We start from the raw sequence: 19,433 nt of genomic DNA on the forward strand, positions 1-19,433 counted from the left end.
GTTTTTCTCCCTGATAGTGACATCATAAGGCCAAAGTTGCTAAAGAAGTAAGAAAGTCAGTATCCATCTCTTTCTTTCTCTGTCTGCTGCACCTCTAAAGCAGTAAAACATGTTGGTGGGTGTGATCTGCAGGATTAATCAAGCTATAATTGGCCGCTTCCCTCCTGAGGGAAAATACCCAGTGAATTAGGCAGAAAGCTATAAACATTGTTAGCCTTCTCTCATGCTACGATCCAGTCTGTAAAGTGCTACTAATTTTGCTGTTGTAGAGAATAAAGTCACCCAGGAGGATATTAAAGGCTTGCCGGCTCACTTTGCTGAAGTTGTTCAGAGTTTATTACTGAATACAAAATGTCTTTTTACAATTCTGTTTTGTAAAGTGGTGTTACGTTTTGGTCCTTTATTTTACCAGTTTACTCCTCATTGGTTACTGTTTCATGTGTTTAATATTTTGATGTTTTCATGTTTTATGTTTTTTTTAAATCACCCTCATTGTAGACAGTTTTCTGAGTTTTCTTTTACTGCAGAGGAGACAAAGATCAATTAATCTATCTATCTATCTATCTATCTATCTATCTATCTATCTATCTATCTATCTATCTATCTATCTATCTATCTATCTATCTATCTATCTATCTATGAGCACATGAACGATGAGAGAAGTACATGTAGAGAAGAGAAACTGAGACTTAAGTATCAATCTCATCACCCAAGTGTTGATCAGTACTGATCCCAACAATATATCAGTTTTATGACTGGATCGAAGAGCCGCACACCGAAAGGCAAAGATCCACATGTGGCTCGTGAGCCACAGGTTGGCCACCCCTGCGCGAGGGGGTGCGCGACTTAAGCGTAATGCCAGCTGAGCACCATTATTTTTTGATATTTTACCAATAAATAACAACATAAATAATTGATTAAGTATTTAAAACACTTAATAATGGGGGTTAACAGTTGAAATATTTAAATGTTGAGTTTTCATCACATAGTAATGACTGCTATTCATCGCTCTGCGACTGTTTCTCAGTGTTTCTCATGTGAGAGATTATTAGGCCCATTATTTTACATTCTGTTCTGTGTTAACAGTAGTCTATTTTATTAAACTTGATTCCGTATACGTAGCTATAAAGGTTATGCCTTTTCTTTTTTTATGTTTCAGGCATTGGGAGTGCATCAGCTAAGTTAGGAGGTAAAAGGGGATGTGCAGCCTAAAAAGTCTGGGAACCATTGTTTTACTCTATAGTGATGAACCAACAAACAAACAGGGTGAAGTTGTCAGAGATCAGTCGTGTGTGTAGAAAACATAGATGAATAGTATTGTAATATTCTTATAAATAAACCTTGGCTGAATGTTTTACTACACTGTGATGTTAAAAAAAGCTTTTCCTTTGATGGTATTGTTCAGGTTTCCCCTCTGCTCTGTGCTCTCTCCACGCTTGCTGACTGAACAGGCAGGAAATTAGGGGTTAAATCGTGTGTTGACTAATGTGCTGGATGGTCTCTGTGGCTTTAAGTGGATCTCAGTCCAGGAGAAAAAGACTCACAGCACATTGTGACCCTCGTCCACAGTAGCCAGACAACACTGAGTCATAGCGCATGATGAATGACCTCAGTTCTCCAGAGACCCACTCAGATAAAACAAAATAACAGGGATGTGTGCAGAAACCAGACTGTTAGGATGTGGACAAAAAGCTAGGTCAAAGCATTTCTGACACTTGGGTAAATAACACTTCTGGGAATCTGTGATTAAGTAAATACGGTTCATCATGCTGCTGTGATCACAAAATGTGCACGCTTCAACTTTTTGTTACTGTAAAAATAACCAAATTCTCCCTTGCTTTCAATTTGTCTGAATACTCTGACAGACTGACCACAGCCTCCTGGTGGGCTGTTGGGTTGCATATCTTCCACAGAGCAAAAAGTTTGTACCACCCAGAGCTCACTTCATCTCATTTACCACACTCACATGGCAGCCATTTTTGTCTGTCCTCTGAAGTTAGGAATTCAATTGCAGCTCTCATTCTCCTGGATTCAAGTTCTTTATATTAAAGCTTTGTCAATGATCAAAACTAGAGAGTAAAACTTGTGGAGGAAGATCTTCCCATATTTCAAGTTGAAATTAGATATTGTTTAATGACAGCTAAAAGTTAGCATTTACACAGTTCCTAGTTTATTCTTAGTATGTTAGCTTGGAATAAGATTCTTACGCTCTGCAAAAACATCAACACCAGACATCAGAATGGTAGATCATGTCTCGCTGCGTAAACTAACAAATAACAGTTGTACTTTTTGTGTTTCTTTGCAGGGGAGCAGGGGGCACTACCGGTACCACTGGCAGAGCCACAATGTCAAACACAGCGGTGTGGACGACATGGTGCTGCTCAGCAAAATCAACGAGGATGCCATCGTGGACAACCTCAAGAAGAGATATATGGATGACTACATCTTTGTATCCTTTGTTTGCTACAGCAGTTCACAACCCCGCGAGAAATATCTGAGCCCGGTCTCATGCCTGCTTTTCCCAGAATAGCTAAATGGTCATTCATAGCGTCACTGTAGCAGTGAGTAATGGCTTGGTGTTGGGAGGTAGCGCCCCCACGGTGAGACTGACCCGTCTGTGTGTACCCCTGCCCACTCCTCAAACCTCCTCCTTTTATTAAAGGTAGCTTTACTTCAGGTCTGTCTACATGTGGTGAAAACCAAGAAGAGTGAGACACTTCATTCAGAGCGTTGTTGCATTTATTTTCAGTTTATTTCACAATTTATGTTGTACATACATAACCAATAACAGCTCAAAAGAAAAGGAAACATTTGAGAGTAAAATAAACAATAATTGAACTTTGATGTGAAATCATGTAAAATCCAAATTAAATTTAAAGAGACAGGTCAACTTCTCACCTCAAAGCACTCAAAGTTCACGATGGCAAATTATTCTAGTGCCACACAATCCAGAAGAAGTTTTTAAACGTTGCTCAAGTATTATTCGTAATCCTCAGCACATTAGTTTTTTCCTCCAGGCACATGCAGCTGTCAATTTCAGAGAGGTCCATTCTCATTGGGAGGGAGACTTTCGATTCCCATTTAAGGGCTCAGGTTTTCTCGAGTGCAGCTGTGGTCACACGCTCACACATACGCTGTTCATGACGTAAAATGAGTCGATGAATGAATGAATAACCCCTTTGAAAAGTGACCCAGAGCTCTCACAAAGTGGCTTATTACATAAACTCCATTCACACTTCAGCAGTGCTCTGGATTGCGAAGTTGATGTAAATGCAGTCAGTTTTGGGTTTGAAACCTCTGGGTCGAGGCCTCTGATTTAGGTCAATAAATAGCCGTAACTGTTAGGTTTCTTTGCCAAGGCTGTGGGTCACTGTAGGCCACCCACAATAGCAGCTTTATTTGCCTTGAGCAGCGTTTTGGCTTCAGAGCATAAAACCTCACAGTGTTACACGGTCGGTCTATTCTCAGTCGTTTGTAAGTGCTGGATACTTGTTTAGCCTCAGAAGCCATCACCTAACACTCCTGCTTGGCATCATGGCAGCCTTTGATAAAGTCATTTCCTTCCAACACCGCTTTATGATCTCCCAAAAGAAGTAATACAGATGTTTGAGCTTTGGATTTCGAGTACAGCATGAGTCAATGATGCTTTTGTTGTTTGTTTATTTGCTTTTCTTAACATCCTTGTCAGACATATATTGGACCTGTGCTCATCTCCGTCAACCCCTTTAAACAGATGCCATACTTTGGTGAAAAAGAAATTGAGATGTATCAGGGCGCTGTAAGTATGATCCTGTTTGTCCAGTGAAAACAATTAGGAATGACCATAAAACGGCCCTCATGTCTCAAAAGAAGTGATGTGCCTTAGGGTTTCTGATGGGAACAGTCAGATAGATAAAATAAAAAGAACAGGGTTTAATGCAGAGCTCATTTTCCACAGATATACAGATACTTCTGTCATAAACTTGACTGGAGAAGGCTTGGCAGTGCCTTCACAGAACAGCCTGTTCAAGTCTGCCTCCTGCCTTGGCCAGCCTGCAAAGAGTGGGTTTGTCTCTCCTTAGGACAGAGAATACACTGAATGGCTTTTAAAATCCTCACTGACTGTGAAAACACTCAACACTGCACATGCCAAACTGAACCGCAAAAAAAGACTGTGGTTGTGGAAAAGTGCACCGGGTTCAGATTTTCAGGGCGCTATCAGCTGAAAATACAGGGGAAAGTTCAGCTAAGTTCAAGAAAGCTTTAAAGGCAGAGAGAGACATGAGAGCAGCAACTTGGCCACTCAGCTGTTGGATTTAAAAAAAAAGCTTTTATTTTTTGACTGTGCCGGGTAATAGATGCAGATACTATAAGTTATAGCTAGTTTGCATCACCGATATGTGTATTTATGGCACGTCACATTCATGTTCATCATTGTAATTGAACACCACTGTCAACAAACCTAGTGAAAACATCCTTTTATCCACCTTTCTGTCTGTATGAACGAAGCTGTGATTTCCTAAAATATCTTGGCAATGTATTTCATTGCAATGTTTTTTTTTTTTTGGAAAAGGGCAGAGATGAAATTAAATAGTGTGTATTTTGGGGGCTGTTTTCAGCAAAGTAAACAAAAATTTGCTGCACAAATGAAGATTCACATCAATAGGATACAGCCAAAATAAACAGTGTATGCTGTTTTTGTATTGATTCAGATCACTGTATCTAACCCATGTGTGAAAAGTTATCTTTGGGGTTGGCTTCATGCTCATGTTACAGTGGAATAAGCTGTATTACACTCATGCCATGTAAATAATACTTTGGCATTAAGTCAAATTCATTGCTAGTTTTGGTCTTTGCATGAAATCTGTTATCAACAAGGAAAACCAGAGTTATCCTTTGATGTGTTTCCTGGTTGGTAAGGCTGTATTGATTTTAACTGAATCCTTTTCTTCCCTCCCAGGCTCAGTACGAGAACCCTCCTCACATCTACGCTCTGGCTGACAACATGTACAGAAACATGATGATTGACTGTGAGAATCAGTGTGTCATCATCAGGTAAGACTTACGTAACTTTAATCAACTATCATTCCTCGCCCTCTTCACGCATCATGAAACTCATGGCATGTGACAACAAATATGAGCAGCACTCAGAGAAAATATTTCTGTATTGGATTCTCATTTCAATATGATTTTACTTAAATCAGTCAGGTGTATTTTTTAATACTTTCTCTCCTTCTATGAGAGAGTCAAGACTCTGATGGTCAGGATGGGAGAGAGTGAGACAAAGGATGGTGATAGAGATCTGTACAATGTGACTGGTGAGGTGTTCAAACAAAAGCTGAGTGAGTTGGGAGGGAACACGAGAACAAAACTGGTTCAACCACATGATTTTGGACAGCTGACTGATTGAAGGTGACATAGCTCTTTGGTGTTTTTTTTTGTAATACAAATCCTGTTCATCTAGAGGGAAATAAAAATAAATGAGCGTGCACTACTACCAAAGTAGGTAAAAGGAGATTTAACAGCTGGATCTGGCCTCAGCTCAGGATGTGAGATGGGAACAAAGGAGTCATTATAGAGGCTATTTTTAAAGAACTTCCTGTTAAAAAGGAAAAAAAAAAAACAGGAAGAACACCTGCATGATCTTTGGTCCTGAATGTCTGTCTCTTTTTCCCTGGTTTTGGTGGGAATTTTAGGTGCTTTCACCGCCTGTTTGGATTTGTCATAGATGTTTTTGTGCTGCAAAGCTGCGGAGGGAAAAATACAGTGTCATGATGTGGGCTTTATGCTCCGGCTCAGTCACCTGAGCAGCACAGTGGTTACTATAGTGCTTACCTCATGATGAATGAACCCTGCTTCAGCACTTTTGCCTGTTGTTTGGACAGCCAGTAGTTGCTAGTTCAGTTTCCCATATAAAGGCACTGAGGTGGATTTTGTGATTGACTACATCAGCAAACAAAAGCATGGAAGTGGTTTTATGATGGAGCAGGTCTGTGCAAACAAAGGCTGCTGTGAACTGCTGGCCAGGCAGCACGGTCAGCATCCGCCTACGTTAGCTCCTTTACTCCATTTACAAAGAAAACCTGTCAGGTACATGTGAGATAAAGTGCCCAAGCAGTTCTAACAACTCCTCTGGGAAAACCAAGACTTTTTCTTTGCGTTTACTTCATTTTCTTTCAGCTTATTTCAGCATGTGGCTGATGCGGCTTTACCCAGCACATCTGGATCAGATATTCAGGAGCAGGTTATCAGTTTGGCACTCCCCTTCAAACACTTTAATGAAATCTGAGCCGTGACATCTTCAAAAGACTCAACCAAAGCTTTTGTCATATATGCTTCACATCTGTTTCTGGCAGGAACAAGAAACACACAATCTCCTCACTGCTTCTCTCTTGTGGTGTTTGTATCCCAGTCGAGTTTTTAACAATAGAGGTTGTTGCTGCTTTACTGATCGTAAAGCTTCTTGAAGCAATATTGTGGTTTGTGATATTAGTACATTTAAATATGCCTTTAAAGTTATCCACCATGTCTGTCTTTGTCCCCTTACTCTTTTAACTGTGATTCCAAGTGAGTGGAAGCAGCAATGAATGTCTAAATCTGAGTCCACATGGATTATTGATTCTGCTGCTTTGGAATGGACTGCTCAGTCAAGAGGGATTTGCTTGCATCATACCACAAGACACCAGTAGACCCAAATACGGATTAACACTTCTGCTACCAAACCTGTTGGCTGTGAGTGCTTAGGAAAAAAAAGGATTGTCACCGTTCATTGAGAAGCAGAAAAATTCTTAGATGCAATCTGTACATTCTGTGCATGTGTTTTAACTGTCTCTAAAGGAACGTAGCCCGTCTTATTACAGTGAAAACTCTCCAGAACCAGAAGTTGGTGTTTACTGAGCATCCCTCTCATAGCTGATGTCAGTAATGATTTACGAAAGTTAAAGTTTACACCTCAGTGCCTCTGCTTGCATTGGTAAACTCATGTCCTTGTTTGGTTAATAAGTCTCTGCAGAACTTCACAATGCCTTCAGCATTTCAGCCCCACAACAATGAGACCCACCCATTTGTCTGCTCAAAAATAGTTTCTCAAAGGGTGACTATGATGAAGAGAAACAATGCTTTCAGTCAGACTCTGGAGGGTTTTTTTCTGACATTCAAAGTAAAACTTCAGCTCAGCATATCAGTTTCCTGTTGTTACTTGAGTAGTATGCTCAAACAATGCAAAAAGGGATTTGGGAGAAACCAGAAGGTACAAAGGGGGAGGGTTACAACCATATAGAGGCTGCTGTGTAATAGAGTGGCTCCCATGACTTCCTCTGGCAGACTCTAACAGTCTGCAGCTGTGTTTTGTACAGAGGCATTACTGACCTGACTCCTCTTTAAGGCAGTGAGAGAAAAAACAGTCTGCTGTTATCCACTGCCAAACCACATATGTAAAAATAAGTATGACACTGGCAGAGTGAAGGAGGAAAATAGATGAAGACTGGAAGTGAGGAAAAAACTGTGAATATGACAAAGCTGAATTAATGTTCTTATTGCCCTGGCTTTCGTCTGCCCAGATGTGCCCTGGCCTCACACACACACATGCAGCCTCTGAAGGGAAGATGTGCTTATAGTTGAGCAAAGCAAACTTTGGTGGATGCAGTAAATGGAGTGTGTGTGTGGAAGCTGGAGCTGCTGTTTATTTGGCAGGCTGCGTATAGCTGATAGGTTAAAGGTCATCCTTGACAATGCTTGTTCTCTCTCCCTTTTGAGAGCTCTCCACAACTGTCCAAGGTGTTAAAGCTTATAGAGTAAGATGATTATTGAGAGTAAAATAATCCTAAAACTAACAGCTAAACAAGATGATGTGAAAAAACAAAAAACAAAAAAAACAAGTACCTGGCACATGGCCACTCAAAAAGTATCCATAAAGCATGACGTGGCTTATGATGTTAAGACACACGCTTCAATCTTGATCTGTTCTTTTTCAGTGGAGAGAGCGGAGCTGGAAAGACTGTAGCAGCCAAATATATCATGGGCTACATCTCCAAAGTGTCAGGGGGTGGACCCAAAGTCCAGGTGAGTGGACTCTTAAGGCATTATGTAATAAATGTGTGACGCAACATAGATTTTTAAGATACTTTGCTGTATCAATTAATATAGCTATGAAAATAATTATACTCCAAGGGTTGGGGTGGGTAAAAATATCAATGAATTGAGGCATCGAAATAATGCCTTGCCCAATTCAGTATCAATTCAGCAAATCCTCTGAATCAATCAAAATCAAATCAAATCAAATCGCAACCTAAAGAATCAAAATCAAATTGAATCATGAGGCTTTTAGCAATACTCAGCCCTACTCTAAGAAGACAGTGTTTGTTGATTGAACTTTTTGTCTAAATGGATTATATAAGATGGTACCCAATACAGTTAACGTACATTGATAGTACTTGCAAAAAAAAGTTTTTTTGATCACCAAATAAAGGTGAGCACTGCATCTCAAAATATCATGGATTTTTTTTCCATTTGGAATTTGAGAATAATAGACATGCACCAATCGATCAGTGTCATTTTTTTTTAATTTTGGGCGATTGGTGATCGGCCTATCCTTACATATGAAATTGATCTTATATACCTCTGGGAAGGTCTGACAGCCAGCCATATTTGCTTTTTGCTCTGAGACCTAAAACTCAGGACACTTTATTGTTTGATTAAGTTAAAACATAAAGATTTTACTGTTTCACAGGTATTTTTCAATGATTTTCAATAAAATAAGATTGGAACATTGAAGGTAAATGCTGTCAGTTATAAAAAATAAAAAATAAAAATAGGTACCAGTATCGGCCCAAATCGGTATCGGCAGGTCAGGCTTTTTAATGATTGGTGATCGGCCAGAAAGTTGTGATTGGTGCACCCCCAGAGAATAACAATTTTAGAGAGTAGCTGGAAAATAGAAGATAACAAAAATAAAAAATAAAAAAAAGATATAAATAGAAAAAAATACTAACAGTTATGATACTATGTATTTTATCCTTAAAACATTAATAAATGCCATAAGGAAAGACACACATTTAATCAATGCACATGTTTCACAATAGTTCTGCCATTCTTAAGTTGTGTGTTCATTGTTATGTAATCTTAGGACCCCACAAAATCAAACAACCTGTTGCCATCTTTTTTTTCCTGCACTCATTCCTCTCCTTTAACCCGTCTTCCTCTTACCATCCTCATCCTTGTACCCCATTATCAGCCATCAGCAGCCTCTTATTTCCCCAGCCCCCCTCAGCCCCCTTCAGCCATCTGGCAGACCCCCAGACCAGCAGATGTCCACTTCCTAAGCTCAATAAAGACCTAAAGTTTGATGAGGAAATGCCTGCTCCATGGTGGTGGTTAGAGTTTTATATTTAAGCCACTCAGCGCTGCTTCCACCAAGCCAGCATTAGAAATCATCTCCGGGCTGTAAATTCAACGGTGGAGCTCTAGGCCTGATTATTTAGACAAAATCTCATCTGTTGAACGTGTTATGTGTGAGTTATGAAAACAACTTTTGTTCTATTGTTCTTTAAACAAAGACGTTACGTACAGATGTACACACATGCAGAGTCACACACTTTGAACCTTGTCCCTGAATCTTTCATCTCCCTGGGGCATCACTTCATGTTCACATGCCTCCCTTCAGCGCTGCACACATTGTGCGCTATGCTGAGTACAGCATTCTTATGCAACGTGTTTATGGTTTTTGTTCACATGTGTGTGAGAAGTGTTTTGAATAGATAATAACTCCCTGTCAGTGAAATATTTGTTTATCTCGCTAAATATTGCCATCTCAACGAAGAATCATCTACTTTATAAATAGCTCTGAACAAGAACCAAAGAGGTCACAGTTATTTGAATGTGATATTAAAATATATTTCAATGCTGTTGGAAAGTAATTCCTACTTTTAGTTATTAAAGGGTTAAATATTAAGGCTCAGTTTAATCTAATTTTTATGAGATGTATATTGCCAGAAAAGAGAAGTTATAAACATGCCGTCAACATAAAAATGTATGAAAACCTATAAAAAGCTGAATGTGAAGTGCTGGATTTATTTTTTCTTTCATACGATACTAAATTTAGGAGGACAAAAGTTCCGGGAAGCAACTTCTCTGTGCTATAATAGTAGTAGAAATAACTCTGTCTGCTGTACCAATTTAAACCTTGTGTTTCTGACATACAGCTGGCTCACAGGAAAGTTAATGTCCTCCAGACGCTGTGTGCCTCTATTTGGACTTCAGCTTGTGCATTCGTGTGGATGTGTGTGTGTGTGTAAGTTAATGCTTGCATGGAAACTTCCACAGACGTAGCAGCGGCCGTCACTCAGTCAGTGAGGGTGTGAAGATTGTGGTGGCTGTACCTGCTCTACGGTCTGTTCATGACGTAGCTAACAGCTCATTGCCTCTGTCTCCTTGCAGCACGTCAAAGAAATCATTCTGCAGTCCAACCCGCTGCTTGAGGCATTCGGCAATGCCAAGACTGTGAGGAACAACAACTCCAGCAGATTTGTAAGGCTTTCATTTCTCAGTTGGCCTTTTTCACTTTCTAAGAATCTGGGAGCCTGATGTTTTGGCTTCATTCACAACTGGTTCTTCTCACCCAAAAAAGAAAACACATGATAGTCAGTTGAAATTTTCAGGAAAATACTGATTAGAAACAGGCAGGAGTGATTAACTTAAAAGGGGAATTTGAAAGTCTGCCATCAAGGCTACATTATTTTAGCAATATTTTTCATGTGAGCTGATTTGCACTGGACAATTCTAAGACACTGTGTAACTCAAACATAAATACATAGAGGGAAGTACTTACTCTGGGATAATTTGAGGACCTTGAAAACAATGAAATAAACAGAAAACAACAATGGCTTTTCCTCTGTTTTCTGCTTGTTTGCATGACAAAGAAAACCTCATGTGTGTCCTGGTTAACCAAAACTAGGCACTAAGGTCACACTGTGGGAAGATATACATTAGCCCCACTGAGGTGCATCTTCTGCAAACAAAGACACTAAGGCCCCGTTTACACGACATTTCATCTAAAAACGCTAACACTCAATGAAAAATAAAATCTGTTAACACGGAAACGCCGAGGGACTGAAAACGCTGTATTAAGCATGCCAAGCCTATAGTTGGCGCTATATAGATCTCCACCGAAGTAGAGTTGAGCCAATTATCTGGTGGATTGGGGAACACTACGTTAAAAAGTGGAGCAACAGATGCACATTTTGTATAAAGAAAGTCAGCAGTACAGTAGATTGAGCAGCACAAGCACAACATGGTAGTTCACGATGATCCTAACAACGGTAGCCTGCTGTTGTACGCGCTCGTGAGGAGGGGAGTGTGACGTCAGCGTTTCCACTAAAAACGGCCGGTTACCGTTGACACGGCAACGGTGTCTGCAGCGTTTCAGAAAAATCCCACTCTCGAGGCCGTTTTCAAAAGTTTGCGTTTTAGGTCGGCCGACCTTCTGTGTAAACGCAAGGCCGAAACGCAACAAAACTTTTGCGTCTCACCCTAAAACCGTTGTTGTGTAAGCGGCCCCTAAGTAGCAATTTAATGAAAGCACACTGTAAGAAAAACAGTCCCTTTTAAATTTTCAAGCTGAAGAACACATCTTTGGTTCCCATACAAACTTGGATTATCTCAGTAGTGTGAAATCTTCTAGGTTTTTGGGGTAATGGATTTGGTTTGGCACTAGGAGCCTACAGGCACCACTTTTTTTGAAGCTTTATTCCGAATAAATAGTGCCTCTGTTCACTTTTGGAAGCTGGAACAGATAATACATTTCCATCTTGTCTGGATTAAAGAGGAAGAGAAAGAGCAGGGTCAGATTTTGGATGTACACGCACACACACACACACACACACCATCAGTTCTCCTGGAAGAGCCAGGTGCCAATATTTTAGGTCTTTCAGCTCTGGCTTTAAGCTTTATCCCAGCCTTCTCCTATACTAAAAAAGAAAACGTGTTTTCAACCATCAGGGAAAATACTTTGAGATCCAGTTCAGCTCCGGTGGTGAGCCAGACGGGGGGAAGATCTCCAACTTCCTCCTGGAGAAGTCTCGTGTCGTCATGAGGAATCCTGGAGAGAGGAGTTTCCATATATTCTACCAGGTGAGACTTGTTTTTCAAGCTTAAGAGGGAGCGGGATGCACTTGGCTGTTAAAAGAAGAGAGTCTGTGAGGGGATTTCAGGACATGTTGTGAGGAGTGCCATTTGGCCACAGGCTAACATTTCAATCTGTTTTTATCGTGGATGGCTGGAGGTTCCTGAAAAAAATAGAAGAGATGTGCTGTAGATCAGTTTCTTTTCATGCAAAGTCAAACACAAGGTTTAATATAAACCCAATAAACGTGATTCACCTTTATCTTCTGCCACACAGTTGATAGAAGGAGCCAGTGGAGAGCAGAAGAGTAGTTTGGGAATCACAAGCCTGGATTACTACTCTTATCTGAATCAGTCTGGTTCCTACAAAGTGGACGACATCAACGACAAGAGTGACTTCCAGGAGACTATGGTACAGTTGCTTTCCCTTTGCTTGATGTGGGCTTTACTGAACACCATCAGTGGTGTTTTTGTGTGTATATGAAGCTCACACTTGTCTTCGTATGGTTCACAGGTTTTCCTGTTACACTACAGCCTCTCCCTACCAGTCCTCTTTTGTTTTCTTTTCCAAAAATCTGCTCCTGTTTTTTGTTTATAAGTGAGACCGCAACAGAAGTAATTAGAGGACATGAGCCAGGTACCACAGGAGTGTGTAAACACACGCTCTGGCCCTGATTTAGCATGTTCTTTTTCTTGCTTTCCCAGCATGCCATGGACGTGATTGGCATCTCAGCGGATGACAGCTCTATGGTGCTTCAGATTGTGGCTGGAGTCCTGCACCTGGGAAACATTACTTTCAAGGAAGCGGGAAACTATGCTGCTGTGGAGAGTGAAGAGTGTAAGTATAGCCACACGAGAGGGGTGCAACAATACCCAGCTACATGCTACAACTGGCTATATTAACTAAGCAGGTATCTCACACCTTAGGGGGACCTTGAATTTTGTTAGAATGTTGTGTTTTTCTGATGGTGGTGATGGGGGAGTGTAACTTAAAGGCTCAGAAAAAATTCAACCCTTCAATTTCAACACTTCAAACAATCAGTAAGTGCTGACTTATAGCAACAGTTACATCAAGACATTTTACTAAAAGTGAAAGTCTGGACCTTTTTTTTGCTTTTTGAATGAAGACAAAAAAATCCAAGTTGCACTTCAGGCTGAAAAACAACATATGGTTCAAATGCATTGCTCGGTTGTTGTTATTCAGTCTGAAGTGAAATTTGAGGTTAGAGGTATTCATGATCCTGTGCATAAAGGCAAAATGTCCAAACCGTGCTAGCTTCTGTTGTAAGCTAACACTAGCATGCTAAAATTCTCACCGACAGTCTCACACTGACGACATGGTCCTGCAGTGAATCCTTGAAGAAGTCTGACAATCTACCGCTATGCTAGTAGCTCAGTGTTTTCAATGTAAAAAGTTACCATGCTAACAGAAAGATGAACTTTTGTGTTCAGCGGGTGTAGTAGTCGCTAAGTTCAGCAAGCTTGTTTTGCATTCTGGAGTGCTAACATTTACTCAAGACGCACTAACCACAAATTACAGCCGGAGCGTTGTAAATACCTGATCATGTGACATAATCAGTTTGGCTAACAGCATCCTTCGAGAAATTTCAATCACTTAGTGCATGCCCATCACGCTCATCCTCCCAGGAACATCAGTGTACAAATCTGTCAGTCAATCCAATATTTGTTTCAACATTTGAGTCTTGGCTTTAATGGTGGATGATCAACATGCCATCAGAGGCACAAACTACTACTGCATCTTAAGAAACAGACAAAAAGCTGGTCATGACTGAAGCTAAAGACAATGCTGCTGATGTTCAAGTTAAAACCAGGCTGTGGAAAATATCCTCTCTTCATTGTCCCAAGCTGCCCTTCTCTGCTTGGTTTTTGAGCCTTTTTCTCTCGCCGCTGTCACTCCCTAAAGTTTTATTGTGTTAATGCAGGGCCGAAGCCAAATGTCTGGAATAATCCAGACCTTGCTAGATTACCAGAAAATAAAATGCTTTTGAAGGTCTGGACATATTTCCTCAGCCAATAAAATAACTTGGAAAGATATTTTCCCTGTCCCTATTTTCTCTTTTGCCTTGTCCCCAACTCACTTTTCTCATTTACCTTTTTACTCCTTCCTGTTTTCTTCTTCCTTCAACATGCTGCGCCTGTATGATGCAGATGAAAGTTTGTGTGCTGGCATACAAAGCCTCGATCTGTACTGTGCAGCCCTAACAGCAGGCCTCCATAATCTCTGCCTTTCCTGCTCCATCCAGTCTCACTTACTGTGTGCTTTAATTTCAGAGTGTTTCAAATACTCATGTGCTCTCCATATGCAACTCAAGCAGCCAAGTTTACACAGACATTTACATGCACTCAGAAGCAAAAGTCAGGGCATTATGAGATAAATGTTGAGACTAGACCTACTTGAAAAAATGACTTAGACAATGGTTGGCTGGTTGGTACTATTTTTTCAGTCATACATAGTTTGATACTTACAGCAGAAGGCTGCTCTTTGAGGTCTGGAATTGTGACTTAATTTTTTAAGGCTTTAAGAAACTTTAGCTGTATAATGTGACTGTGTAATGGACCAAATGAAACAAATCTGTAAATGTGGGTTTGTTCATTTCAGCTAAATCGAGTCTGAAAGATATTTTTAGAGCTAGAGTTTAAAATTTGTTAGATGTTTTTTTTCCTCATCTGAGAATATAAATAACCCGTTAATGTCTATTTGGTAAAGATGAACCATTGCAAGCAGCTACTTCACTTAGCTTAGGACATGGACTGCCCATAATGAGGTCAGGCAGCTGGTCAAATCAATTTAATCAAATGTTGATGTTAATGTTGGTGAAAGGTGGATTTTTAAATAAGCTAAGTTCAGCAAACTGGCAGGAGATAAATCTCTTAAGAGTCAGAAAGAATGGGTCTCAGTCAGTGTTTCAGTGGTGAAGCATTGTGAGTCAGGATCATTGTTTATGTCACATCTGACAGAGGAGTGGAGCCACAAGCTTCTCACTCTGTGCTGACTTCATTCCCTCCTGTTCCTCTCATTATTCCACCGCTGCTTTGACTAACAAATGACCTTAAGGGGGAGTTTCTTATAAGAGTATTGTTCCCAAAGTTTACGTTCAGCTCATGTAAAAGGACTCCATGCTTTTATCCACATCCACACTTTTTCTGCTAAACACAAAGAACGACTCCTGTCATGATTTAAGCCGGCGCATGGTCAGTCACACCCTGATGTCCCATAAGGGGAGCTACTGCAGCGGTCTAATGCATTCCCAGACACAGTGAGTCTGAGAGCCATTTCCTTTTAGGGGAAGTGAGTCACTGTAATAAGGCAGGGAGGGGCTCTCAGGGGACAATATCAACGCCAGGTCAGGACAAATGATCTGAGGCACACTCTTGTTTTTTTCAAGTGTTAACCCAAAACTATTCTTCTGTTTTTTTCACTCAGCTAAGAATTAAAGCTTGTGTGCTGTGAATTCTCTCCAGAGAGTGTTTCATTTTTGAGGCGATTGTGTGGCTTTACACCACAGCTGCATGTATTGTGTGTATCACTACATGCTTTTGTTGATTTGTTGGACTTCTCACTGGTGATGAGGGCTGATACAGAGGATATTTGAGCTCTGGTTTAGCCCTGGCTTTCTCTGTTTTCTAAAGGTTCAATGAGGCATTTTAAATGCACCATCATGTGTTTTTTTGGATGCTGTTTTTTACTCATGAACATAAAACTATCATGAAGCATTTTTTCAGTTATAATCAGAATGGTACAGCATCATCCTGATATCCTATTAAGTATAAACTTGATTGATTTGAATGAGTTATTTTTCCCCTTTAGACCAAAAAAAAACTCATTTTGAACCTATTGTTCTACTTATCCGCCTCATTTTTGAGTTTCTATCATTTGTCTTCAAACATGTATAACTAGTGAAAAAGTATGTTTGTCATTCATAATAGTGGGAGATTATATTGTGATAATGTGAAATTGAAGCTATGAATATTTAGTAAGTTGTGTTTTCTTTCCTCTTCCCCTTCTCCTTTCTCTCCTGACAGTCCTGGCCTTTCCTGCGTTTCTACTTGGAATTGACCAGAATCGTCTGAAGGAGAAGCTGACGAGCAGGAAGATGGACAGCAAGTGGGGAAATGCTGTGGAGTCCATAGATGTGACACTGAACGTGGAGCAGGCATGTTACACCCGTGACGCCCTCTCTAAAGCCCTGCATTCGCGAGTATTTGACTTCCTGGTTGAGGTATGATCCCATTGTTGTACATCACTATATACTTAAAAAAAAACGTATACATGACTAATCTGTGATATAACGTTCACATTAGCTTAACACACTTCTTTGATTACAGTCAATCAACAAAGCCATGGTGAAAGATCATCAGGAGTTCAATATTGGAGTCTTGGACATTTATGGATTTGAAATCTTTCAAGTAGGTGTTTTTGGTTTTTCACAGGCTGAAACTTGGGTCATTGTGATGTTACTCTGCAGCCACACGCAGATCAGATTAACAGGTTTAAATTTGAGCATTTAAACAGATTAAAATAGAGGATAAGACTAATTTATAAAGTACACGGATTAAGTTCTATGTCCTGATTGTTACAGCAGACCTCCACATGCTTTTCTAATCTGATTACTTGTTTTTTTAGTCAGAAGTCTCAAACTCAATGGTGTGATTAAATAACTGAATGAAACTTTAGTTTTATTTTGATTTTGCAAAGAGTGAATAGATTGTTGTTTTCTTTGTAAGCACAGTGTAAAAGAAGGTCAGCAGTACAGTGTTTTCTGCTGCTTTTTTCACAAGAAGCTACAAACAAGCAACACGTCAGGCTCAGGCTCAACTTATTGTGAGATGGAGTGCTCAATAGATCCTTTCCTTTGGACAGCATGTGTTTACCCTCTTGCCCTCTTACCTTCTTGAGCTTACTTAGGGGATATTCATACTGATGAAAGAGCTCTGTGTATTTATTTTATTGACATTGTTTCTTTTTTAGAAAAATGGATTTGAACAGTTCTGCATAAACTTTGTGAATGAGAAACTGCAGCAGATATTCATCGAGCTAACGCTGAAGGCAGAGCAGGTGAAGTTTTACTACATTCTTTGTCTATACGTGCTCTGTATTGTTTCATATGTATTTCCTGCTGTCATAGATGTTCTGTATTCTTGCTGTAAGCTCTGTGTTTCATGTCCCGTTTTGCAGGAGGAGTACGTACAGGAGGGCATAAAGTGGACTCCGATTGAGTACTTCAACAACAAGATTGTCTGTGATCTCATCGAGAGCAAAGTAAATACGAACCTAGCAACTGAATCTTGCATGAGGAATTCCAGATTTGTTTAACAAAAATGAGATTACAAAATCACAACCAGTTGGTTTTTCATTTCACTATTGGGACTTAGTAAGTTACAGTTGGTATTTTCCTTCAAGACCCTTTAGCTAATCAAGATAATATAGTAATTCAATTAATAAGCATTATAGCTGTTAATGGAAGATACAAATAATAAATACATATAATTTAAATTGGATAAATATTAGAAATGATAGTTTTCTGACTGGGCACCACAAACAGTGTTTTTGTGTTTTGACCTAAAGAGATAAACTCTCTTGATAAATTACTTTGAGCTCTGAGCTGCAGCTTTTGAGAAGTTTCTGCTCTGTTAGCATGACTTTCAGCCTAATTCCCCTCAAAATGTGCCGACATGGCTCTTGATTTGATTTAACTGCCCCACCAAGGGGCCTAATCCATGAAATCAACAACAAGGGCTTTGAAACAAGTCTCCATCTGAGAGGAGCGGGGGTCTGTATCATTGCCTGACAGTTCAGACCCACTTTGGTTAATCCAGTGACAACTTAACGTGTGTCCTCTGAACAGAAGCTTGCGTTCTTTGAGTCAGAGACACCGTCAGTACTGTGCAAACTAAAGACCACTGTTTAAGGACACAATGGAGCAAAGTAGGGCAGTGTTTGAAATGTCTGAGATGTTACACTAAAATAGAACCATTATTAGATTTAAAGCTATATATCAGACAATTAATAGCTCTAAGAATCCCTGTAGTTGCTATTTGGTGCGAAACACTTCAAATCGTGTCATATTCCTGCTATGAATTACCAATAGTCCTCTTATCTTTGTGATTTATACGATGCCAGGAATTAGTTTGTATGTATTCATGTCTTGCTTTATCTGAACTCTCATTTATTCTGCAACAGTCATAAATTACTAAAAACACCAGGTGCTCATTTTAATTAGAGGTGCAGTGAAAAGTGGACCTTCAAATTGAGTGACACACATAAAGGCCAGGCTAGCTATTAAATAAAGCAGTGATAAAAAAATATAATGTTATTTTTACTATGCAACTCCAGAATCCACCTGGCATCATGAGCATCCTGGATGATGTTTGTGCCACCATGCACGCGGTTGGCGAGGGAGCTGACCAGACTATGCTGCAGAAGCTCCGAGTCCAGATCAACACCCATGAGCACTTCAACAGCTGGAACCAGGGCTTCATAATCCACCACTACGCTGGCAAGGTCAGTATGAGTATGTAATGTAACTTCAGGGAGGTGACAAAAGGTTATTTTAACCATACAGTTCTTAGTAGGGAGCTGACTGAAGCTTCCTGATATAGAAAGTTATAAAAGTGTCATTTTTGTGGTGTTGGTATGGGAGCTATGTCTGTAACACCACATGTGTGTAATCTGTTTGAAATATACACAGCTGGTGTTTTAATTCCTTTAGTAGATGTCATCATCTTTCTTTTTCTTCTTTCTCTTCTTTGTGTGTTTATGGATAAAGTCTCTTCTTCTCTGCAACACCATTAAACTGCAACAACATACAGAATAAATGTTCACTAGTTCATACATTAAAGTTCATCATAGGACTTTTTTTTTTGCATTCTTTTTCATTGTGGTGGTCTTTGGCCGAGGTTGTCTCGTGTCATTTTCCAGATGTGTGGTGGCCTCAGCCTGGCACACACATGCCGCGGGCTTAATGAGCCATGCAATAAAGACTCAGGGCTCCCATGACCGGGCTCCAAGCATTCCTCCAGTCTGTGTCTACAGTAACGCAGAAATAACATCTTTCAATTCATGCACTTTTAAAGCACTGCTGGTTTTATGAGGAAGCTAATCCTGAAAGGTCTACAGTCTGGATTTGGAACTTGGTCATTTTCTTCCCCCATAAAACCCTGCCTTCTTAACTTTTTAAGAAATTTTCTGTGTCTCCCTTACAGGTGTCTTATGATGCTGATGGTTTCTGTGAAAGGAACAGAGATGTCCTTTTTACTGACCTCATTGAGCTGATGCAGAGCAGTCAAATGTAAGTAACATGGTGAAGATCTCATTG

General features: G+C 40.0%; 1 protein-coding gene across 2 annotated transcripts in view; it reads left to right on the plus strand.

The window, feature by feature from the left end:
* Positions 1–19,433, plus strand: part of myo1ea (myosin IEa) — a 44,893-nt gene that overhangs the window by 11,747 nt on the left and 13,713 nt on the right. For both annotated transcript variants that reach the window (XM_074666453.1, XM_074666454.1), the window contains exons 2-15: positions 2,306–2,449; positions 3,689–3,778; positions 4,940–5,034; positions 7,953–8,040; positions 10,414–10,503; positions 11,974–12,105; positions 12,374–12,508; positions 12,802–12,934; positions 16,141–16,337; positions 16,444–16,524; positions 17,087–17,173; positions 17,294–17,377; positions 18,452–18,619; positions 19,321–19,406. In XM_074666453.1, coding sequence (XP_074522554.1) covers positions 2,306–2,449; positions 3,689–3,778; positions 4,940–5,034; positions 7,953–8,040; positions 10,414–10,503; positions 11,974–12,105; positions 12,374–12,508; positions 12,802–12,934; positions 16,141–16,337; positions 16,444–16,524; positions 17,087–17,173; positions 17,294–17,377; positions 18,452–18,619; positions 19,321–19,406 — 1,610 coding nt within the window. The remainder of the gene's footprint in view (positions 1–2,305; positions 2,450–3,688; positions 3,779–4,939; positions 5,035–7,952; positions 8,041–10,413; positions 10,504–11,973; positions 12,106–12,373; positions 12,509–12,801; positions 12,935–16,140; positions 16,338–16,443; positions 16,525–17,086; positions 17,174–17,293; positions 17,378–18,451; positions 18,620–19,320; positions 19,407–19,433) is intronic.

Source organism: Halichoeres trimaculatus, unplaced genomic scaffold, assembly GCF_033239565.1.
Source record: "Halichoeres trimaculatus isolate MK-OKI-2021-1 unplaced genomic scaffold, fHalTri1.1 fHalTri1_scaffold_3, whole genome shotgun sequence".
Taxonomy (NCBI): domain Eukaryota; kingdom Metazoa; phylum Chordata; class Actinopteri; order Labriformes; family Labridae; genus Halichoeres; species Halichoeres trimaculatus.